This window comes from Zonotrichia leucophrys, chromosome 2 (assembly GCF_028769735.1).
Source record: "Zonotrichia leucophrys gambelii isolate GWCS_2022_RI chromosome 2, RI_Zleu_2.0, whole genome shotgun sequence".
NCBI lineage: Eukaryota > Metazoa > Chordata > Aves > Passeriformes > Passerellidae > Zonotrichia > Zonotrichia leucophrys.
In genome coordinates, this window is record NC_088171.1 from 69,935,740 (window position 1) to 69,961,680 (window position 25,941).

The 25,941-nt window shown below is 39.8% G+C and overlaps 1 protein-coding gene across 1 annotated transcript in view; it reads right to left on the reverse strand.

Moving 5' to 3' along the window:
- GMDS (GDP-mannose 4,6-dehydratase) overlaps window positions 1–25,941 on the reverse strand; it is a 407,496-nt gene that overhangs the window by 62,499 nt on the left and 319,056 nt on the right. Inside the window, exons 8-9 of the mRNA XM_064705379.1 lie at window positions 20,993–21,111; window positions 11,315–11,411 (exon numbers count right to left, since the gene is read on the reverse strand). Coding sequence (XP_064561449.1) covers window positions 11,315–11,411; window positions 20,993–21,111 — 216 coding nt within the window. The remainder of the gene's footprint in view (window positions 1–11,314; window positions 11,412–20,992; window positions 21,112–25,941) is intronic.

Genomic DNA, 25,941 nt, shown 5'->3' on the forward strand with positions numbered 1-25,941 from the left:
CATTTCAGCAGGCCCTTTCCTCTTTCTGTGATAAATAGGACAATACTTGGCAGTCACAGCCAAAAGCAACAGCGACTCCAACCACTTTGTCACATTTCTAAGCGGTCCCTCCCAGCTCAAAGTCCTGGTAAGTCATGAGCTGTCAGCATGCCAGTGTACAAAATGGCCATTTGATGAACTCTGGTGTATAATGCTGATCTTTAGAAAGCCTACAGCAAGTACACAAGCTGTAATGTACCTGCACGTATGAAGGGTTTTCCCCAGAAGTTTTTCATCCAACAAGCACAGCCCCAAAACCTGCTTTCTCTGAAAGTGGATCCCAGCTGACATGGCTGATGTAGATGTTTGCATCCATGGTATTCACAGTCATAGCAAGCTATGTTATCAAGGGTGTCAAAGAGAGCAGGCATTACTCTGGAGAAGGAAAGCCTTTCCAAAGCCATATTTTAGATCTTAATTAAGTATTTTTTTTCCCTTAATTCCATTCAGCAGTTAAGCCAAAGCAGAATTAATTGTGGTTGTTAATACTAAAAGACAAAATAAGAATACTTCTCATGAGCTTTCCAGCACAAATGGCCTGCCATCCATCTCCAACTCCCTGTGGCTGTTCTTCAATGCTCGTAACTCTTCACTGCTGTGGATCCCTATTGTGGTGAATAACACACCTTCCTATGCTTTTGTCTTCACTCTCGTGTCCCCTTTACCCTTGCATTTATTTATGCCACACAACTGTTGAATTGTTATAAAGGTGGGTGGCTTACCTATAGGGCAAGTCATATTCTACTCATGACAACTTTTTGTTTATAATACCTGAGCTATGTCACTCTTGGGATTCACTTCATCAGTCAAGATTAATTTTGGCCTTTATTTTTAAACCATGGAATCTGTCCAGAAGGCATCTAACAAATATACAAAATACAAAGATAATACCAATAGGCACCCTGGGGAGGAGACAGAGAAAGGAAGGTCAGGAATAACACACCTAAATACTACTTTGGATACATTTCTACAAGCCCTTTCAGCCAACTATGTGTAGGATAAAAGACTTGTGGTAATTTTATAGGATTAGCACTACAGAAGAATTGTTTTGAGTGAGGAGCAATGTCACAATGTGTGGTCAGTGGTGATACTGCAGTATAAGAGGAGGCCCCAATAGGCTTTGTTTCATATATATAAAAACAGTGGACAGAGCAAACTTGGCCCTACCTGAGCTTTTCCTAAAACCTCACATTTCCTCTGTTTCCAATTTCACCTTCATAACCCCCTTTTTAATCTCCACCAACACATGGAAACAAAAACTTGGATCAAGAGGAGAGTGCTGCCAAAGATTAGAGGTTTGGAAATTTACAACTGTTATCTGAGGAAAAACTATAGTGGCAGCCAATTACTTTAGTCAGAAGTTTTGGTTATTGTAAAGAAGCTTCAATATAGTATTTTGCTTCCAAAATGAGAAGATAGAAGCATAGTATTTTATCAGTCAAACAGAATTAAAAGCCAAAACAAAAGCAATTCAAGTCCTAGTTACCCAATCTAGAAATTTTTAAAACTAGGATCTGCAACCACTAACTCAGTAAGACATGTAGGGAATTATAAACATTAACTTGTCACTTGACACTGTAAAAAAAACAGGCAGGTGTCCTATTTTAAACCATATATTTTTTTTTGTTTTCATTAGTGCTATTCTACTGTTCCCCTTACAGCTAATAAATACAAAGCACGATTGCAAAGTAGTACCAGTTCAGCAATTTGGAGGAAGTAAAAAAAAAGTAAAGAGTGCTTTCAAAAATTACAGAACAGTGCTCCAGAAAGGAAATCTGATTTAAAAACCCATTTCTGTGCAGCAGTCGAGTGGTCTGTTTCGAATTTCAATGGCTATCTGTAGCACTGAGGTTTCTGTGTCATTGCATGCAGAAAACGTGATGAGGAATGGGTCTGTCTTACTCTGCTCCTAACCACAACCTGGTAGATAAATTCTGTAGTCACAAGGCAGCTGAGAGCTCTATGAAGACTATTAAAAAGTACTGGCAAAGCTGGAAGGAAGAAATTCAAATGAGGCCAGGTTAGAGGTTTCAAAGGGATGAGTGACTGATCCTGTTTCATGTTATGCCAGACAATGCTAATAGTTTAAACACTAGCTCTGTCAAACAAGAAATAGATGTATAATCGTCTGTGAATTATTAAAATTGACTTCACCTACTCACCTTTAGAATTTTCTGACTGAAAGAAAAAAAAAATCAAGAAAGAAAAAGTCTCACAAGAGAGGCATGCACTCTTAATCTATTACTAATGTCTTCTTCAATCCTGTTAATATTTTTCATATTGTCTGCTTTGGTGAGCTCAGAGACTATATGTGAGGAATGAGCAAAAATTCCAGCTGATCCAAGGCATAAAGTTCTTAATGTTTAAGTCTCTCCTGCCCTGCAGATAATTACTGTCTTTTCTTTCACCCATCCAGCTGGGACATCAGACAATCTGGGGAACATCCAAGATGGGCATGAAGAACCATTTCCTGATTCATGACAAATACTGTAGATGTTTTTGACACAGAGATAATTCTTCTCAGGTTTTATTCAGCAACAATACTTCTCCTTCCCTACCCTCCCTCATTTTTTAAAAATTGTTTATATCTACAAGGCTCAATTTCCCCCGCTGTTGAACCACACAAGTTCTTCTTGAACACAAGGGAAGTATTAAGGATAATAAAAAACAATTAACAGTGTAAAAGGTTTTTAAGTTCTGATACAATCTGAATCATGGTTATGGGTTTTTTTCTGGAATATAAATATGAGACAAGAAGATACAGAAGCACTCCTCAACATCATCATCATCACCACAAAGTAGCAATAATAGCAAAGGTCCCACCTATTCATGCCTCCCTCATGAAGTTGTTAATTTACAAATGATGACTCAAAAGGTGAGAGAGGGGAAAGGTGAAGGTTTATTTTCTTAAACAACCACTTCCAAACTTCCACCTCCTTTCAACTATTTTCCCTTTAGAGAGAAATAGCAAATGGTGAAGGACAAGGATGAGTCTGAACAAAGTCTCTGTGTTGACTTTTTTTGGGAGACAGAAGACCTCTAGGACTTAATGAAAAAAAAAGTCTTGACTCCCTTAGAAAAGTACCTTCCTCCCCTCCAAATTAGGCTTCTCTTAGAAAAACTGAAGGGACAATTTTGATTTTCTTTTTGTTAGAAGAACATTTTTTACTTTTTTTCCCCCAGAGGTGAAGTTAAAACATCCCACTACTGCCCGTAGTAGTGAGATGTTTTATTATTTATCATTTATTTTCTAGGGGAATAAGCTTCAGATAGCTAAAGAAATAAAAAAAATATATATATGCCTACTGTCATTTTTGGACTGTGAAACACCTGAAAAATCATGAAATGAAAGCTTTTGGAGACAAACCCCGACACCCTCCTCACTCCTAAGAACTTGCTATGCCTTTATGCATTTCTCCTAACCTGGTCCGAATGGCCCTTTCACACTGTCCTTTAGAGAGACAACTGCACTCACTCTTATAACATCTCCAGCAGCACCAAAGTGACAATGATAAATATTTTGCAAGAGGTGGCACAGGATTTTGAGAATCAGTGGCCTAAAGTACTATCTTTCAAGAAGAAAAATATGATGTGCTATGTCATGCCCAGGCTGGAGACACCTATTTCCCCAGCAAACCCCTGGCTGGAGCACTCCTATGGTGAATGAGGCTGATGTCAAGGCGTCTGCTGACCCAAACCCAGCAGAAACTGCTACTGCCAACTCTACAGCCATCTCATGGCTTCTCAGATGAAACACATGAACACTCTGGGGCTGTCATCTTCCTTTGTACACCCACTCACTCATAAAATAAAGTACAAACAGCTGAAGGCAAGCAAGCTTTGGCTAAGGCTGGAGAAATCAGACATGAGACTAGCCCTTAATTCCAGATTTACTGAAGGAAAACTTACCTCTATCCTCTGTATTCAAAAGCCATTTTTATTTTCATATAAATCATATCATTTACCGTTCTCTGCTGCCATTCTAAAACCCTTGCAAGGGTTGAATTGGCACAACGCACTCAAAAGAAAAAGTTACATTGATGTGGGAAATGCAGTCAAAATGAGAGCAGTATTGTTAACATATTGCTTGACTTTTAAAAACCCATTGTAAAATAAAAAAACACCATCTGAAAGTGAGACAGATCTTCAGACACTCTTCCATTTTTAAATCTGAACAGTAATCAGGTGTGTAAGTGACCTCAAGCACCTCTGGCACCAAGGTCTTCAGAAAACCACGATGGGAACTGATTTGTGCTGAGCAACTCTGCCACTCTCACTGGAAACTCCAAAAGGTTGGATTAACCAGCCTGAAGGTGGTCTGAACAAGAATTTGTCTCTTTCAAATGTCTGATCTCTCGTAGAAAATGGGGAATAGGCTGTAGGTGGTGGAGACTGCTGTCAGGAGGGAACACTCAGCTGTTGTGACAAATGTGCCTTGGTGCTGCCTGAGCCTGGACTTCTGTCATGGCTTTTGCCTCTCTCCCACCCTCGTGACTCTGCTTCAGAGGCTTTGCATTTCCCACATCTGCTGGAGTGTTTGCATGGGACAGGCATAGGACAGGCATCGATAAGAAAACAAGGGTCCAAATGACGGTGAGACAACAGAGAGAGATAACAAGGGGGAGGGGCAGGCCAAATGGCAGCCCAAGAGAAGGGGGAGGCAAGGGGATAAGACGTGAGATAAAAAGAGACTTTCTGCGCATGAATAAACATGAATATGTGAAGAGGCAGCAGTAAGACCCCCCAGTGCAAGGAAGGCAGAGAAGAATTACGGGCTGCAGCAGCTGATTAAAACTACAAACTGCATCAACTTGGTATAATTCCTTCTTGCCTGTGAAGCTACCCTAAGAGAACCTGACTAAAGAAATTGTCTTGAGCTATTTCAGCATTTCTGCTCGCAGGCACTGTACAATGGGGCAGGCAAACGAGAATAATCAGCTGTCACCTCCTGAGCTCCCACAATGTTTGGGCTGGCCTTCTCAATTCCCATCACAGATAAATTGCTCTCCTTCATATTAAGATGCAGCAATGCATGTAAACACACTCTTGGCTACTAGTATGGAAACTGTCCCTATTAACTATTCAGGCCCTTGAAGTGAAGCACTTGCTTGGATGCCTGGCTGAATCAGGTAGGGTCTAATTAAGGAGGTAGACAGCCTTCTATCCTCATCCACCTCTCCCTCAGCCTTAATCCTCCAGTCACCTAACTTTAATTTAAAATCTGTTTTCAGGAGTTGAGCCCAGATCCGTCATATCCAAGATTGCCACTAATTACTATGTGTCAACATCATTTAGAAAAATGAGCAACGAATCAAAACTACCAACCCTTCTGCCTGAATGACAGCTTTATCTTTACACACCAGCTTTTCCATGGGGTTGCAATCTCTTTACCCACCCAGAATGGAAAATTGCATTGCCCAAAATCAGTCAGAGATTTCTTCAGCCAGTCTGAACACTTCCAAAGGAAAACGACTCATCTTGTAGACAAACATACGGTGTGACACCCAAGGGGCAAAAGCCAAACTCCAAGCTAGACCCCAGGAGGTAAGGACACCCTCCTCCTCTGGCTAGTCTTGTCAGATGGTTGTGGCATTAGGGGGTGGGAAAGCAGACTCGGAGAGTCTCAGGAAGATCAATGAAGATGTGAAGGTCACACATGACACATGGCTGGTTTCAAACCCTCAGGAATGACAGCAAAGAAAGAGGTGGTGAAAGAAGAAGGGCAACAGAGCCAGCTGTAGAAGTTGCCAGAGAAATGTTTTGTTGGAGGCACAGCAGAGGAGGAGCAGGATGACGCAAAGAGAAGCAACTGAGTAAAGCACAGTGTGTGAGCAGTGGTGTCCAGAGGGATTCTGTTACTGGATGTGCCGGTCTAATACTGATGTAATGAGCTAATTATGAGGCAAAAAGTCAGAATCTGTGTGGGAGGCCTGGAGGGGTACATACTAGGTATCTGCTCCTACTAGAAAGGAGGTAAGCTAGGGCTCCTGCTAAGAGTCTGTTAAGAGGATTAAACAAGACACGGAGCAAGACTGGACACGAGCCTGCTGAATCTTCTCCAGCTTGGTGACATTGAAAGGAAAAATTGATTGCAATTATGATCTTCCTTTCTTCTAAGGAAGAACCGAAATGAACAAAATCAGGATGAGATGAAAAATGCAGAAAGCTATCTGTTCAAGGATGGTGGCATCCCCTAGGAATGCCATCAGGCTCTCCCCCAGCTTTGCCGCTGCTTAATGGTATCACTCAAGCCATGCAGTCTGCTCTGCCATACATGTTTCAGAGGCAGAAACACAGTGATGCTATTTTTCTACAAACCCTTTCTCTCATGCTTGCTGAGAAATATTTAAAATATGTTAAGTGCCTCTTAGATGCTATAGAGACAAGTTACTACTGATCATTATTTTACTTGACTGAATTTGACATGTATATTTTCAGAGATACCTCTGAAATGCCTGATATGTAATGCCTTAACTAAAACAAACAAACAATCTACTGCAGCTTTTATTGGCAGGAGGGACAAATAAAAGGAAGAGGATGGCAAAGCAATGCAGAGATAATGTTGAGATTAAAGTAAGGAACAATATAAACATTTTGGCTGAGACAGAAGCAAAGTCAGCTTGCAGGAGAATTAAGGGCAGCAGAGGCAACAGTTCTCAGATGTTGACGTACATTTTCAGAACAAGGAGGAAAGAAAACAGATAAGAGAAGGCTGTCAGTTTTATGACAGTTCACAACTTCTTTACCTGACTGCTAGAGGAAAATAGACAGGAAAATAATCTGAAGATTATTCTTCCTTGAATGCTCCCATTTCATTTTCATGAGTATTAATAAAGGCCACATATTGACATTGATGAGCAGAAAGATCCTTGAGGAGGGGAAGCACGTGTTTCCTTGTGCAGATATCTGAACAGTTTACAGTCACAGGCAGCTCTGAACTTAAGAGTAGGAAATGAAACTTGTATGAAAACTGAAGTGGAAGTGTGGGGCATGTAGGGGTTTGTGATCATGGTTTCATTAGACTCTAAATGCTCTTTAGGGCAGGAGCACTTAGAGGAGTTCAGAAATGTTTTTGACTTTAAGAAAGCTGACTTGGGGAGAATGTGATATGCCCCAAGGAATTTTTACTGGAATCCTATGAAACATGGGAAACGCAGAGCTGAATTTTTAAAAAACATCTGAAGAGACTGAAATTTAAAGCCATCCTGCTTAATTCCGAGGAGGAAAAGGGGTAACTGAGGCCAAACACAGTTAAGTAAAAATGCAAAATTTAGAATAAGTGTTACACATAGGACTTGAGAAGGACAATTTAGTATAGGTGACACACATAGGACTTTATATATATAAATATATATCTCATATACATATATTTATATATATATATTTCAATTATATCAGTGCTAGAAAGAACTGGGAGAAAAATTGCTTAAGGCGGATAAGAAGAGGAAGACATTAGCAAGTTAGCATGCCCTTTTCTCCTTTGAAGAAAAATAATAAGAGGCCAGATGATTACTTAAATATTAGCATGACATTGTGACAGAGTTTCCAGGCTTGCTTAAAGGAAGGAAATTTGCATTGATGATGTGTGCACATGCTCAGAGTTACAGCCACGCCAGCCTATAACAAATGTGAAGCACAGATCCAACCTGCAGTTCCTACGCCAGACAAGCTGTAGGACAACTGCAGAAACAGGTGGGAGAAAAGGGGAAGAATTCTTTGTTACACATGCAGAATATTAGATTCGGAGAAAAAACAACATCTACATGTGGCTGAAAAACAGTGACATAAACTCCTAATAGAGAAATATATACATTTAAGTTCTGCGATGACAAGACAGACCAGTGAGACCTGGAGTTAATCTTCACTGTTGCAGGAAAATGCAATGAAATGACGCAAGCACCTATAAAACTGTTAGCTTAATTTCTGCCATGCAAAAATAACAGAAGCACTTTAATTCAAACACCTTAATGGACAAAATTTAATTAGAAGCAATTGTGCAATTCTTGGGGGGAAATTCAAGCATACAAATTAATAGTAATTGTCCTGCTGAAAGATAAGAAAATTAAAGACAGACCCTAACTCTGCAAAAACTAGCCAGTTCTGGGGTTGAGAGACCGACCTGATGCTTATGACATTATGTGCTGCAGGGCTGCTTGTTTCCAGCTCACCAAGCAGCTTATTGAATTTCAGTTTTAACTTTCGAAGAAAATTAAAATTATTTTAACGTTATTTTTGTGGATCCCAAGTAGATTATTTAAATCCAAGTACCCACTAAATTGCCTACGCACAATATGAATATTCTGACTGTAAGTAGAAAAGGCTAATGATATAATTTCTGAAGTACCTACATTTCACAGGTGAGTAAACTATACTGGAAACTGATCTTTACATGCCTAGAGCCAAAGGTGAATGTAAAGCATGAGTTTTCTAGCCATGTGCTTAAAAAGCTTGCAAAATAAGTGAAAGCAGCTTTTGTAGTCTATCAAGTTCAGTATAGAAAGCAAACTTGCTGTGAAGCTCCTGTGAAAATTGTTGATTTTAAGAAAGGAGCAAACAAAAATTTTCCCCCAATGTTTGCAGCAGGTTAGCCTCCAAAAGCATTTAAAAAGGGTCAGAAAATATACTGATAGGAATTCGATAAAAGCTGAAAGAAATGATACTGATAGGTTTACATTTGGCTAGAGACAAGGAAGGAAGGAGAGAGACAGGCATTAGAAGCATTAGCAGGAACAATTCCCAAGGCCAGTAAATATCAAGGGGCCCCACAGCAGTCAAAAGCAGAGTGAAGAGATTTAGAGCCAAGACATTCAAAGGGTCTACTTAGTTTGACCAGAAGACTGTCTCACATTTCAAGGTTTCTTCTCCAGTACAGCTAAGCTTTTCAATGGGAGGCCTTGACCCCAGGGATCACTAACTGAGGAAAACAAATGTGTTTTCAAATGAATGTATTGGCACTGTCAGAACTGACTGTACACAAGATTAAATTATGTTTATTTTCAATTTCCAGAATACCATGTTAAATTTTAGAGAGACAGACAGACAGAAATGTTTCCAAACAAGACATGAGAATCTGAGCATCAGATTTTCTGTGTCATCTGTGATTCAACAGCAGAATTGCTGTTAACTGAACTGGCTAAGCCTCCTCCCAAAATGTCAACCTGAGGCTTTCTTGCCTTTGGCAGTATTGGTGCAAGTGGCAGCAGGGGACACATGCTGTCAGTACATTGTAGTTATTTCATTGCTCTTCCTTGCTTTCTTGTGATGGACTGGGTTTTGTTCTAGTATTTTGAATTGCACAGATGGGATTCCCTGAATGAAACAAACAGTAGTTTGCTTGCCTTTGACAAGGAATGGAAATCAAATTAGAATTAAAAACAAAAAGGAGAAAGCGATTCTGGTTATCCATCCTGAGATGATCTAAAAATGAAACTGATGGCAGAAAAAGGATATCACATCTCTTCATAGAAGAGTTCCCTCAGAGTTCCTCTGCATGCTCTTTAGGACAAAGGCACTTCACTTTGTGCTTCTACCTTGATCACACCTGAGCAGCTTCACAGCCTTCCTGGGTTCCACAGAACAGGAAGGAAGAACAGATAGGAACCAAGTTGGGACTTTGTCAAAAGCAAGGCAAGATGAGGGCACTGGAAGATAGAGATGGGGCCCTCATTCAAGGGAAGCTGTGCTATGAGAAACCAGGTAATTTCAGATAAGCATCAGACATCTCCTGTGGCTATACACAGCCCTATTCCAAGCCCACATTCCACTCTGTATTTGAATTCCTCCCTATTCTCATGTATGGAGCCACTAGAAATGTTGAGTATTCCTGAGGGATGTGTGCTTATGCACCTTTCCAAAACAGTAATTATAATGAGCTGAATTTAAAATCCAGAAACTGTGTTCCCAGAGGGACACCAATAGGGACAGAGAGGAAGAGGATCACCGGCAGCACTATTTCAGCAGAAAACATCTGAGCACATGAAGAGGACTTCCAAAGAGCTGCATACTAATCATGAATTTTGAGGAGTGAATATGTACTTGCTAGTAAGAGGTATGACAAAGCAGGAAAGTGGGTCTCACAAAGCACAGACTTGTTGGGTCAAGTGTCCTTTTCCTGTTTCGCAAGTCCTTTTGTCTCTGTCCTCCTTATCACCCTGACACCTTACCACAGCACTGAATGACAGACAGATCTTAATGACTTCCTAGCATTTGATTCTGATACACAGGTCCAGCCCTTTTTAACAAACATGAAAGTCTCTATTCGCCTCTGAATTTCAGTTTTAGAACCCATGCCCACTTCCAAGCAGCAGCCCCCTACTCGCACCCTGCAATCTGTGTCAACAACACAAAGGTGCTCTTGTCACCCCCGTGCTTGAATCTCACAGCTCTTCTGAATGGGCACACTGACAGATGATGCTGTGTCAGCAGCCAGTGGGGCTCGTGTCACTTTCCCCAGGAGAGGAGAAATCCTCTCCTGGGTACACCCACTCCCAAATAGCACAATTGGGGCTATTGTTCCCTGTGTCCTGAAACCAGACTTCAAACTGTACCATCTCTGTGCATTGCCACCGTCCTGCCTGACCTGGAAATACTGCTGGGTTTTTCCCATCTCCCAGAATCCTCACGAGGTGATTTGAGCACAGGGGGTAGGGATTTGGTCCAGCCAGCAGCATGTGCTGGCTTAGCAGATTTCACTGAGACATTCCTAGGAGTAAAGATATGTTCTGCAAAGGGGCGTTTCCTGAATGGGACCCTCCAAAGCATACAAGCACATCTAAACCAGGATTTTGCAGCACCCACAGTTACCCAGCCAGATGTAAGCCGGACAGAGGACACTCAGTGGCTGGAGCTGAAACACTACCGTGAAAACACAGAGGGTGGAACTTCCTAACCAAACCCATCCGTGCCCTCCTTCTGCTTTCCCTGCTTGCAGCTGGAGAAGAGATGCCCATATTCCCATTCCCAAGGAGCTGGTTTATGCTTTGTTTTGTTTCCCATATGATGTTTTAGCCCCTCAGCACTGTCTCTCCCACTCGGGAGGGTGACCAAAGAGAAGCAGTGTCCCTGTGAGAGGGCCACCCCCTCCTCCCGCCTGCTCGTCGTTTCTTCCCAGGGAGCTGGCAGTGAGGGGCCAGCAAGCAGGCTAATTTAGAGCTCTAAAAGCTGGCAGCAGGAGTGCAATTAACCCGTTTTCACAGACTGCTGGCCAAATGCAGCAATTTATTGGCTGAGTGATTGGATTATTCATTTGCAAAGCTAAGAGAGGGCATTTTCTTACCACTTCAGTTGGCCTGTAGTACTTGTGATTGACTGTCACATGAATCTTGCCAGTCTCTTTGCATCGTCCCACTTCATTCTCATTCTTCCCTTCCCACCTGTAAAGAAGATAAACATTTAATCAACCCATAATTACTTTAGTGCTCTGATCTTACCAACATTTGGCCTGCTTTCATTTACTTGAGGCTGGTGTCAATTCTCCCTGCAGGACAGTATAAACTCATTAGCTAAAGGAACAAAGGGAGAGTTTAGACTTGAATTGAGTAACAATGGCTTTTGAAGTCTTTGTTTTGGTTTTTGATTCAGTGGAAGGTCTAAAATGCAGGACTTCCAAATTAAACACATAATGCTAAGGGAAAATAAAATGCCCTGATTTCAGAATGTCTCATGTATCTGTAAATAAATATGACAGTGAGGTTTTTCATTTGTGGATTCGTTCAAAGCTGTTTTCTTAAAATACTTTTAATTCTTGTATTTTGGCCAATACTTTCAGGAACTCTTTAATCTGTTAATTTTATAGACGTGAAGCTCTGTTTGAATAGCATTAAGCTGCATAATTTAATTTGTGATTAACTAGAAAAAACAAAACAAAAACAGTTCTTGAGTTTTCGGTCCTACCTCGACATGGTAGTCCAGATACATGTATTGTAAACTCTACTGGCTACCTGTGAGCTGAAAGCCAGCTCCCTCAGTCCAAATTAGTTTCATATGTGTTGAAGAGCCTGCAATTTGCAGTAATTCATGTGATCTGGTTGTGTTGTGAAGTATTTTCCTTGGGACTGTCCTGGTTTCAGGAGCAGCAGAAGAGGAATGGCTTGGTGGGTGAACAGCTCTGCCTTTGGGGAGGTCAGGCTGCAGCCTGGAAGCCTTGGGACAATGCTCCCACTCCAAATAAATGCTCCACATGACATGTGTAGGAATGTACATCAGTGCATCAAACATCATCCACTGAATGCACAAAACCCAGAGTTATGATTGAAATTCTATCCTCTCTTTGCGTTTTGCTTTTAAGCATATATATGTACCATGGGGCTCTGAAGCAGCTTGGCTTAAGAATGTGATGATGAAATTCTCTAGCTTTTTTAATGTTAAAGTAAAATATGTATAAATTAAATCAGCACTGTGATTTAGGCTATTTAGCCTCAGTCACCAGCAAGGAAATAAAAGCACCCCTAGCATCCCACTTACTAATTTTTCTCCTAGCTCTTGGGATTTTGTCACTGATATGATTTCTCCTTGCCCCCCTGCCCCCTCAAGCTCCTAGAAGAATTTAATTCTTTGACAATCTCAGCCTTCATTTTGGAGTTTCTAGCCCTGAGGGCTAAGGAGAAAAGTCTGAAAATGTGACCTCTGTGTACCCATGAAGGTTTAAACACTGAAAGGCAGAAGGAAATACCAAATATGCATTATTGCAAGTTCTTAAATCTCACAAATTTTTAAGCACAGCTCATGACTGAATGACTAGCAAAGCCTGTAGGATGCTTGATACTGGGAACATTTGACATTGAAATAATGTCCTACAGATAATAGTGACAGTGAAGTCAGCTGTTAATGGGGCATGCCATGATGCCAAAGACGATTTATAATTTAAATTTTCTTCCTTCTCTCTTTTTTTTTTCTTTTTGCAGTTGCTCTGTTGTGAGCCTGAACTGTGAAGTTTTCATTCAGAAGCCAAAACTAACATTAGTCCCTCCCTTTAAAGGGCAGAGGGTAAAAATGTGCAGGACTCAAATGAGCTTAATAGAAAACCAACCGTCACCAGTAAAACAACAGGAAGCTCTTAGATCAGGAGACGTCAGCTCTTGTTGGAGGTCACTGAGCAGAGAACCCCATTTAACACCCAAAAGACTCCAGAAGGCTCAGCCAGCCAGCAAAGACTCACTTAATGTCGCTATCAAAGTTATATAACAATAGAAATAGCTTGAGGAGAAATCTCCACCCGTTTTGTTCAGCTCAGTAATGTGAAAAGTTCACAAGGAGGAAAAAAAAAAAAAGAGAGAGAAGTGCTTCTCCTTGTGAACAAAGTAACATTTGATAGCTGCGCTTCTAATTACTCCTGGCACCTCGATGCTCACAGCTGGGATCATCATACAGCTGATAAAAGGGACTATGTGGGGGCCAGCCTGACACCAGGACCAAGACATTCATTTTGCCAACCAACTCCCCCTCCCCTCTCCCTCAAACCACAAGGCAAGAGAAAAAAAAAAAAAACCACACTGAAACCATCCTTAATTTACAGCCAAATTGCAGTCAGAATTGTTAACTGGAAAATGTCATGCCAAATTATCCTGAAGCATGAGCATGGTGGAGAGCAGTACAGGGAATCTTCACTTTGTGCTCTGGTTTCTGTTAGCTCCAGCCACAAAGACTACTTAGCTTGCTGCTCCACAGAGCAGATGCCCACACAGGCACCAAAACAGCCTTGTGTAAACTGGGGAAAACACAATGGATCCCTGGCTGGAGGAAGTTTGGTTCTTCAGGACTGGGCTAGATTTATGAAGGACGGGGAGTGGATTCCCCCAAGCCCAGCTGGTGCCAAGCCCAGAGCACCTGTGGCCTGGTGCAGGATTTGCACAGAACGCTGCTCCTGGAGTGTCTGCAGTGAGGCCACTGCCTGCCCCGCACTGCCTGGCTTCACCCTCCCACTGCACCAAGGGACGGGCTTCCTGTCACACCTGGTGGCCCCACCATGTGCCAGCGTGTCCTGCACCTGGAGAAGGATGGGTGAGACCATGGAACTGCTCCTGACAAAGCAGGTTTGGTGCCCTTTGCATCTACACTTGCATGTCGAGTGCCTCGCTGATGGAGGTGGGTGCCTTGGGATTGCTTGGGGTGATGGCCAATGGTCAGCCATGGTGTTTCATGGGAAATTCCATATATCTCACCCCTGAAATCAAAATATTTGTCACAAATGCAATTTGGAAAAAAAAAATACCTGATGTCAGGTTGTCAGGTCAGTTGGACTGTTTTGTTTATTTCCTAACCTCCACTTAAAGACAGGATAACTTAAGTTAGAATTTTTTAAGCCATTCTGAAAGAAAGAAAGAAAATATCCATTCTGAAAATGTAAAAGCCTCTCATTTAGTTATTATTAATATAATTTGTGTCAGGCTAACACTAATGGAACTTACTGAAACTAAAACTTTACTGAAACTAAAACTTCCATAATGCTTTGATTTTCCACTGCCATCAGTGACCTCACAATTTTCCATAAAACTAAGATTCAAATGCACGAGCAGGTTTACTTGCTTGAAAAGTTCTTCACACCAAGAGCTTTTAAACTCTGGATTTACAGTGGGATGGATTGCATTTAATTTATGGCTAATTTCATATCTATTATCATTAATATATTGCTATTGTTACAATACTTACTATCAGTGTTGATGAATGCTTCATTGGCTTTTTTAATTTTGGAGGTTCCAATTATTTTTCGTTTCCTATAACTATTCAGTGAGAGACCAAGCTTCAAGCAATGAAAACTCCCAGAGGTATAGAAGAATTTATGAGGATGAAAAGCTGGGGTATCCACCTGGTAGGGCGTGAGGTGGGCAGGAAAGGAAACAGGGGAGCCAGGATAATTGAGAAGGGGTGGGAATAGCACTGCAAATGGACCAAATGGTCTGGCTGTAACTGAGGAGGAAACAAGTCAAAGTACATATATTTTTGCGGTGGTGAAGAAATCAAACAAAAATGAAAATTGTCACAGAAGAAGAGGTAAACTGAACAAGTATATGCATTTTATCTCCTTGCTTGATCTTTACATAGAAACAAAATCCATAGCATTTAAAAAATATTCCAAACCACTAAAGGCTACAGCTGCTCAGCTTCTTTATGAAAAATAAAACTATCATGATCACCTTTATGAAGGATCACATTTATGAAATAAATGCCAATAGAAAATATTTTAACATTTGAAACTGAACAGTAAATTAAATAAAAATAAAATTGTATGAAGATTTTGCTTTTCCTCCACAGCTAATATGATATACCGTTTGTGTAGGTTTCTCAGATCTGTGGCCTGATTTCTGCTACACACAAAATTAAGCCAAAGCACTTCATTCTGTCCTGGCACATTATAAATAGCAAAACTGACACCATATAACAGGCCATTAATATCTTTTTGAGGGTATCTCTTTTGTTGGGAAACTTTAAATATGACTCTTCATATGTTCCTTTGGCACCAACTCAACCACCAACCTTGCCAGCAGCTCTGAAACATCAAAATAATCATAGATACTGGGATTGCTTAACCACGACCTTGTGCTTAAATCAAAAGCATGCTACCATAAAGGAATGTATAATTTTTTTTTCAAAAGCTCTGATGAATCAGGTAGGTTTTTTTTAACTAGTTCAATAGTATATTGCATAATAATTGCTACTCTCTATATTACAAGACAATAAAAAAATACATGCTAGACTTCCTAGTTTTTGTTTCTTTTTTTTTTTTTTTTTAATTCTTTCCAGTTCATTGGAAACCTTTTGAGGCTCTGTCTCTTTACTCCAATTTGTGAAAGTTGGTGCTGGGAAGAAAATGTTTTCTCAAAGAATATTAACGCTTTTGTGAAAATTAAAGCATAATGGAAAGTAAAGTTTTCGTTTCAAGTAAGTTCCATTAGTCTTAGCCTGACACAAAATTATATTAATATTATCTAAAAGAGAAGCTTTTACATTTTAAGAATGGATTTTTCTTCTTTCTTTAGAATGGCTTAAAAAATTCTTACTTAAGTTATTCTGTCTTTAAGTGGAGGTTAGGGAAAAAAAAAAGGAGTCCAACTGACCTGACATCAGGTATTTTTCCAAATTGCATTTGTGACAAAAATTTTAATTTCAGGGTGAGATATATGGAATTTCCCATGAAACACCATATTTCATTCTTACCTAGTCTTTCTACTGGAGAAACCCTCATATCTCCTATGTAGTCAGATAATTAGACTCTTATAGTCTTCAACCCTTAATTTCAGTTCTGAAACAGTTATTGCTTCTGCTTGCAGATAAAGCTTTGTATCAATGAGAAAGTAAGGAGGGCATGGTCAGCCCTCATTATTCTCCAGTTGAGGTGGGTTAAATGCCCCCTGAATTAATTCTCCAGTTGAGGTGGGTTAAATGCCCCCTGAAATATATATTCTTTTTTGAGAATGATGACAAAGCTGGTGAAGTGCTAAATGAGGACTCTTTCTTTGTGAAGGTTCACCCAGGCCAACATTCTTCCCTGATATGGCTGGGTTCCTTTCCACTACCTCTCTTCAAAATGCCTCCAGTTGCTGCATGAGATTCTGTTCCCTTCCTCTTCATCTGAAAGCTTTTCATTTTATTTTCTGATTTAAATATAACACACAGCACTGGCCAGCCAGCAATTTTTGGTGGGCAAAAGCCAGATCTGGAAATAGCAGCTGTTTTGCTGATGACTGCTGATGGCTCCTCCTCCATGTCCCACATGCTTTCCATTCTTACAGCAATCCTTCAAATCTCGTGTGTTTCTGTAACCCAGCCTTCCATTTTAAGATAAAAAGAAAAAAACAAACAAACAAAAAACCCCCAAGTAACAAACCAGAAAAACTCTCCTCCCTCAGTTCAATCTCAGTTCAACCCTCACTGTCACTGAAGAGGCCAGGAGTTCACCTCAGAAGACCTTATAGCTTATCTGCAAACTTCCCCTTTTTAGGCTGATCTTTTATAAGACCAACTAGTATGTTAGTCAAGATAAAATTTGTATGTGGAACCAAATGACTAGAGTAAAATATTTGTTTTTTTCTGAATTAATTCTGATCCTGGAAGCAATGAATATTTCTGTAACAAATGTGCACGCATTTTTATGTTAATAAAAACCACAATAAATCTTTCTGTAGCTTGAACAGGTTTTCTTTTTTTTTCCTTTACTGTTTTTTTTTTTTTTAGTTTCCACATTTGCAGACAGGAGCCTTTGTAGCAGTCTGCAAAGAACTCTGAGTGCTGCAGTGGTTTCAGGCTATCTTTGCAATCCTGTTCTAATTTAATAAGATTAATGGCAGAAAATTAGTCAAGACAAGCATTTGCCTGTTTCGTTTACCCTGCTGAAGTTCAAATTATAGGCGGGAAGTGTTTCCCCCAAGTAGCACTTAATTAGTAATGGGCAGAAGGGAAAGTAAAAGAAAAAAAAATGTAATCCTTACAGGGGAAAAATATTTGTAGCTCTGAGGCTTTCCTGTTAGTACAAAGGACTGAATTTGAATGATTCAGAGGACTATATAAATATAATTTGAAATTTCTCCCTTGAAAAAGAAAAGTAAGAGGAAAACATCCACCCCAGGTAGATAAACTTCCATGAACACTTTGCAGTCCATTTCAGAGACAGAATCAGTCTCATTGCAGCTGTACATTTCATTAGTTACAAAAATGTAGTAAAGTTTCTCTCTCTCTTGTTTTGGCTAGAAGACATAGTCCTGACATGTGCTAATGACTGGCTAGGACAGAATATTATGTTATGTTCTTGGAAAGACTTTTTAGGCTGTCCTGGATTTTCAGCTGTACAAGTTAATGTGAATTGTTAGGAAGACAAAATATCTAAAAAAATAAAAGAAATATTTTTAGTTGGTTGATGAGGCAGCCAGGATCTCTTTTTTTCCTGTTCTCTACTGCAGTATCATGATGTGACAGCTAAGATTTTACATTTGCAACTTTGACAAAGCACAAAGTAGGGGTAGTTAAGAGCCCCTGCACATGTGCCCAGTTTTCTCAGATGTGGTTTGAGCTCTGCCAACTTTTGTTTGCCATGACATCTATCCTGGACATTTACTCCATCATTTCATCAATTTTGAGAGTTGGGTTGTACAGCAGTACTGGGCAGCTGTGCCATTGCTTGTAGCAGTGGAAAAGACTGCTGGAAATCTCTCAGGTTTTTGATGTTGAAAAATTTCAGAATACTTGCAATCCTGTAAAAAAACCCTAGAAACCTCAGATAATTCAACCAAACTTTGAGGAACAGTAATAGGAAGAAGGGAGCCATCCTTGTGGGAACTTGTTTAGCTGTTGCACTCTGGTGCATTCGTTCTTAGGTGCCTCATAAACTGAAAAGTAACAGATCAATGGGACTCACCAGTGGGGTCTCACAATGCTAAAAGGGAGGATTTTTCTGCCAGGTTACTCCCTGAAGGAGATATATTTTAACTGGAGGAGGTGGGAGTAGAAATTCATTGGGGCTTTCAAAGAAAGGTGGCCAGACAGAGGTTACCAGACAGCTGGCCAAGGACCACGTGTGTGTGCTGCGAAAGCATGGGTCAGGCTGACACCTGGAAAAACATGGAGGTTCTTAACAAAACTTCCCAAATCCTGAGGAATATTTTACATTTAGTGCAATTTGAAAGATGAGCAATGGCTACAGGATGAGTAGTGGGTGTGTTGTAATGTTATTCTCACCTTGGGAGCAGGGGGAAAGGTTTATCTGAGCAGGCTGCATGCAAAATGTTCAGAGTTACACCACTGTCAAAAGGATCAGCAACAAAATTATCACTAGCACTTAAAATGTCACCTCAGTCCCCATATGTATAGTTATTTATATATCACCTGTAAATGGCTTAGGAATTAAAAATTTATTCACAGGAAAGAAAAACTTAGAAGAGCCAAGGGGAATAGAAAACCAAGCCTGCATTTCTAAAGCAATTTATGTTCCTAAAAATCCATGTCAGTAAGTGTCATGTGAGTTCTTACACAATTTTTGCAAATTGCTGCTATTGATTAGTAATAAAAAAGGCAATTGTGCCTTTGTACACACAACATACCTGCTCTACTTCACATTTGGAGTTATACTGTAAAGTTTTTTTCAGAGATCAGATTGTGACTGATTCAGTTGAAATACTGACTGCATTAAACATCAACATGAATGATACACAGTCTACCATATGGAGCCATATGTGAGCAAAAAAATTTAAACAAATAGGACACAAAACTTTGAGTGTTAGGAACAACTAAATCTGAAGTAATCCTTTAATATCCCCTCTGTAGCAGAAGCTATTAATAGAAGTACTTTCACTTTTATTTTTGGCCTTGTTATTTTCTTTAGGTTTTCTTGAGGACTTAATTTGCTTTCTGAAAAACGCATGCTGATTTGTCACTCTTGGGAAATGCTGAGACTTCTTAGAGCAACACCAAAGCAGGGAGTTCAGTTTAAAACTAAAGGATAAATTTAGTGACATCAAAAGAAACAGTGATGTGGGGAACATCTGCAAATAAAGACATTCAGCTAGGTACTGACCTTTACATATCAGACTCTAATTGTAGGCAATCAAAATTAAAAAATTGAAAGAGTTGTTCACCAAACATTTATTGTTGCTTTGACAAATAATATTAGACAGGGACATGGTAGTTCTCCAAATCAGTAGAATTCTTACTCATATGGAGCAATTGAATCTGCAGGATTTTCCTATCTGTTCTTACTATGTAGAATTAGCTTATAAACACAAGAAACTAAACTATAAAAAGATAAGAAAAATTAAGAAAGACAAAGCAATTATTAGAGCTCCTACTGTTTCCCCTTTAGACTTTCAAACCTGAGTACTCTAAAGGTATATGGGACAATGTATGATTACTGGGACATCTTGCAATCAAGAAATGTGAAAAACATTGAGAGAAACTTATTCCCCAAACTGAGCTTTTGGGTTAGAAATACTATTTATATGGTCTCTCTCTCCCTCATCAGAATTTTTTTTTCTGGAAGTTGATGCCAAAAATTGAAACCAGACTAAAAACTCATTGAGGAGAAAATGTTATTACCTCCCCAGCCACCCACTGGCTGTTCAAATAATATTGTATATATCTGTGCACTTCTGCATATTTATTGAATTTGTCAAGTTTTTGTTCCCAAGTAAAACTTATTGGCCCTGTCAAAAGTTCACCAGCTGCACAAGTGACTTTGATGGCCTGAGGAACAGCCCTGGCGCTAGCGTCATGGAAGAGCCTGTGGCTTTCCTCTCCCTTTTCCAGCTGAGATTGGTATGTTGATGCATGGGGCCCAGAGAAGATACAGAAGGAGGGAAATTGAAAAAATAATAAACAATAAAAATATAAATTACAGAAAGCGCTCACCAAGCCATCCTGGTTTTATTATACGGCCTTGGGAAGGAATTTTGTATTTTCAATCAAACTATGTGGAATATGCATTGTAAACATTCTGCACCCACTGCTCAACATTTCTACGGCTTAGTAGGAGAAGAGCTGATAGGAATGTGGAGCGGTTTGCTACATGAGCCATGCAGTGTGACTGATGGGCTGTCACCTGGAAAGAATAGGGCTGGTAGGTGTCACCTCTTCAGATGGCAGAGGGTGGGAGCAGGACTGTGGGGATCTGGGACACAGAACAGGGAATTGGGCAGAAAAGCCCCTCTTGCAGGAAGGTGGTGATCAGCACCCTGGTACTAACATCTTTGGAGGGATACTAACATCTCCAAGGCAGGGAGAACAAAGAATGAAGACTTTGATAAAAAAATTTAGATTAATCCATCTATCTTTTTGTCTTATGATCTAGGGGGCAACACTAGGCATATCTGTTGTGGCAGTCATCCATGCATTCACGCTTGTCTCATACGTTACAAGTAGAAAGTGGGGGTGGAAAAGAATAATGTAGACAAAAAATACTCTGTTTTGTCCCAGTAAATATGAGAGGCTGGAAATGTTCAACCTGTGGCTACTCTCTCCTCCTTATACTTACACAATGGTTTTCCCAATGTGCTTAAATGACTTTTCCACAAATTCACGGACGCTGTGGACCTCCCCAGTGGCTATGACAAAGTCCTCAGGCTCATCCGTTTGCAACATCAACCACATGGCCTGCAGAAAGATAAACAAAGGCAGATTCAGTGCACATGTAAGTGGCCTCTTTGGTACATGATATTGTATTACCGCATTTTTGATTTGGAAATAACTACACATACACACACATACCCCAAGCTGGGGAAATTAGCACTTTCTTTACACAGTGGCTATTAACCAGTTCAGTGCGACTCTGAAAAGAGTTCAATTATTTCTTATTACAGAAAACAGTCCTGTATTTGATTTTCAATTTGTTTCACAGCAGGAGTTTCTGCAGGGGAGACTTTAATATGTTTACTTTTGAACACTGAGACTTGGTTTAGTGCTCATAAGCATGGATTCACTTGTTTAAAGCACTGCATGAATTGACATTGATATGGGGAAAATATCAAAATTTTGTAATGTTTCAGTCCAGAGTGCTGTTGTCTGTCTGCTACAGAATGATGTCAACCTCACTGAAGCATGAAAATGTGGGTCCTTTCAGCTGCTTCTTCTGCCACATTTGTTTTGCCTAAGCTGAGATTTTAATTAAGAGTAAGTATTTAAAAAGGTATTTAACCAAGTTAATCTGGTTTCCCTGCTGAATATGTGTTGAATGTTAATATTAAAGTACGGTAGAAGAAACTTTTCACACAGGAATGAGAAAACCCTGGTGGAAAAGTGACACAACCACTAACATCAGTTTCAGAGGACTGTTCATGCAGCAAGAGTTTCGCAGCATCTTTTGAAGCAAAACTTCATTTGATTGCCAACATATTTGCATTTCATGGGACCAGTTTTTAATTCCCACAGCAATGTCTTTCACAGAGTCCTCTCCCACAAGCAAGTAAGGATGGGTGGGCGCCATCTCAGAGGGCAGGCCAGCTAAGTCAGCATGAAAGCTGGAAAGCAGATGGAAAAGAGGTATTCAAAGACATGTGTGACTTGTCTGAGATATCACCACAGGTACATTTCAATTTTCTGATGTGCAAGGCAGTGCTCTAGTGACTGGACTGTTTGATTGCATAGGAGCTGTAGGTGTACAGAATAATTATTACTTTAGATCAATCAAAATGATGCAAACACTTCATTTCCTTTGGAGAGGAAAAGGGAATACCTGTATGGCACGATCCTTGTTTAATAAATAACCAGAAAAGGGAAACAAAATAAATCAACTCTCTCTCCATATGGTAAAAAGCACTGTCATCCCCTCACATTGTAATCCATGATGCTATTTGCATTGACCTCTTCACATCAGCTTTAAAGAAAACAACTTTAGTAGGTCCCTTGATGGTAGTGGATACTCTGCAAATCAGATTAATAAAAGCTCTGGGATAGCCCAGTTTCTCTTGGTAAATACCACCTGAAATATTCAATTTTTCCTCTCTATTCTCAATAAATCAGTGGTCTGCATAGCAAGGCAATACATTCCACTTAAATGGTTATAAGTGTGAGCCATTTTTCTTTACCGTTATTATTTTATGCATCTTCCAAAGTTGGGACAAGATTTTATTAACATGCTTCTTTTGAACTTTTTTACTTCTTGAATGTGCACGGAAAGCTCGGTTTTGGGCAACTGCTGTGTAAGTCCTTGACATAAATTATAAATTGTGCTTTAGGGAGATGACCTGCTGGGCAGGACAATGGCAGCAACTTTATTTTTCCTTTCCAGGATTGAACATCCTAGCCAATGACGCAGAAATACCCAAATGGCTGATGAAACTCATCTTGTGGGGAGGAGATGTCTTAACTTGTATCTCTCATATGAGCTTTTTTGGAACACTGGGGTTTCCCTGCTGATTTGAGAGGTCACCGTAAATCACCAGCTTCTGTTTCTTCATGACTGGACAAGCCTGCAAGATTCACAGTAGCAGCAGCTGCGCAGAAAGGTAAGAAGAGTATCTATAAGATGAGCGCTTGATACTTTTGGTTCTCCCAGCCTAGTCCCTGATTTCACAGACCTTCAGGCTTCCTTAAGCAGTCCAGCTGAAAACAACACACTTTCTCGTATGAGAGGGCACTCTTTGGGCAAAAAAGGTTTTCCAACATTAGACAATCAGTCAATCAGGGGCAGTGGTACTTCTTCCAACTTTGGTGGATGTTTGCTGTACATAATGAACTTCTTTTCTTGCCTTGACATGCTTGTGTCAGTTACATTGGAGAGAGATACAATAACAACAAAATATCATTTATTGGTAAAATTCCCCCTTACCCAAAAATGCTACACTGGTTGACTGAATATGCAATTAGCATAAGCACCTGCTATTTACTATGTTGTTCAAGTAATATTAATATGTCTAAGTAGAAGCAGGATCAGACTTCCAACAATTTTTGCCACCCCTCCACTTTCAAACACCTCTGTATTGCAATTATTTTGACACAGTTTCAATGCCAAGAAGTTCAGTAATCCAGTGAGTATTTAAAATATTTACACATTACTTTTTGTATTAATATGAAATAGAGTTGAAAGTTTCCCTTTACTCTAAACCACACCCTACACTGAAGGAGGCAGCTGCAAAATACTAACAAAAACCAGCCTTTGACAGTGGGCCCAATGAGGTTTTATGAAGTTGGATTTATCAACTCTTGTCTACCATTTCAAAAAGCAAGCAATCAGTGTCTCAGCAATGCAACTTAAACTGCAGTGAATTTCAACAGGATCAGCTTAGAAATGATCAAACAATGCAGAAAGAGTTGCTAAAAGTGATTTTTGCTTCAAATCCTATCAGGAAAGAATGTTTAGATTAATGGTTACTTGAGAGTCTATCACTGTGGTTCTTTTATTTTTTCTGGCATTTACAGTTGTTGGCACTTAGAATTACCTCAATCCAATCAGGTATGAAAGAAATTAAAATGCTAAAAATTACAAAGTAAGTGATAGCTCTGTTTTGCTTTGAGGAAGGTGACCAAATGCTGTTGCTTTGAATGGGTCTGCGTGAACAGTCTGTAAAAAAATGCCAAGGCAAGCCAGAACACAGAAAAAACATTGAAGAAGTTCCACAGTCAAAATTATATTTCCTCAGGTACAGCCCTTGACAACCAATAAAACATCCATGTACAGGCAGTAGCTCTATCCTTTCCCTACATCTAGTGCCAGGAATGTGATTCTCCTCACATCAGTCTAATAAAGGTCCTTGACCTATTAATTTCTAGGCATTTCCTTTAAGAATTCATATTGTACCAGACTCAAGTCTGAGAACGAGAGGAAGGGGGGTGATACAGCTCCAGGTTTATTTGTCATTACTGAATGGCTTACTGGTTTTAACAGAGGGGAAAAGCTTTGTTTAAATTTCCACTGAAAGTAATTAATGGTTATTGACTGGCAAATGAAGAACAGGTGACACTCTGAATTAGAAGATAAATGATCTCATGTTCTAGCGTGATAATGGGTTAGTAATTGCTACAAAGCCTCAGACTAGTGTGTCCCATCATAATGCTAGATCATGTCCAGAACACAAAGGCCTCTGTGTGAGAGGTATTCAGCCATTCACCTCCCGATCCAGCTGCAGAGTGATTTGCTCCATTTATTCTCTGATGGACTGCACAACCGAGGCAAAAGTTCACCATTCTCACCTTCCTGTTCACATGCTGAACCACCTGACCCATGACATGGCTGAACTGGGATAAAAACATTGCCCAGCTTTGGCTCTTGGATATCTTTTAACCATCACAAGGTCATATATTTTAAGAAGTTTTCTGTTGCAGGAACTGAGAATTGAGGATTTTCCTGCATTTCTTTGTAAAGGCTTTTTTGGATGGGCTGACAGCAAGTAAAGAAATTACTTGTTTTCAGTTCTGCCACCCTCTCCCTAATTTTTTGCTCCGTCCAAATAACAAAATATGGGTAGATGTTTAAAAGGAGGAGAAAACTACCATGGAAACAATTTAGGCTTCAACTCTCTTAGTTAGACTCTTCCCTTAATGACAAAAGTGACAAACATATTTTTCATCTTTGAATTCTTTTTGGCTCTGGTCTAGCGAGTCACAAAGTCTAAAGGTACTTCTATGTCATTTACTTTCAAAGAGAGAAAGCTAAAAGGAGACATGTAACTAGTCTAGCAAGCAGACACACTTTTATGATTATGTGGACTAGGATATCTGTTCTGCATGCCTGAACTCCAGCCTCTGCCAAAATCTTTCCTCTTTCATCTTTCGCCTATACCCTTTTCTCTATATAAACCCCCTGCCAGTAGTAAGCACCATTTTTAAGCAACATACCCCAAACATGAACCAGTCTTCTCCCTGCCCAAATTTCTTTACTTATGCATTGTTTGCACCTGGGCTAGTAAGTGGGAAAAATCCAAGTTTGACTAACACAATCCCCACACAGATACATTTTATGCATGCCATTGCCACTATGGTTGTGATGTGTCTGCTCGTCTCGAGAATCTAGAGTATGTTGTAGATGTGTTTCACCATTAACTTCCAGTCTAGCACCCCAGTAAGAAAACATTTATTAACTGGGCTGTCATCCATGGGTAACAAAGATCCGGTAGTTGAGGTTATGTTTAACTCCATATATTGAGACTTCTGTTTCACTCATCTGCTCTGGTACTATGTATAATTAAAATGGGCTCATAATCAGGTATCTTCCTATTCAAGAGCAAAAACAAATTCAACTTTTGTTATTTTAAATCAGTGGATAATTTCTGCTCTAGAAATAAAAGACTTTTGTTTTTTTTTTTTTTTTCAAAAGAATAAGTATAAGGCCTTTTCATATGTCTCATCCAATTCAAGACCCAAAAGAGATATGACTGAACAGGTCCCACAATGGGATAAATGGAAATTTTCCTGTTGGTACTAGTTACTATTGCCTTGCACTGCTACATAGCAGCTTTTTCCAAGACCTATACTGTAAAAAAACCAACT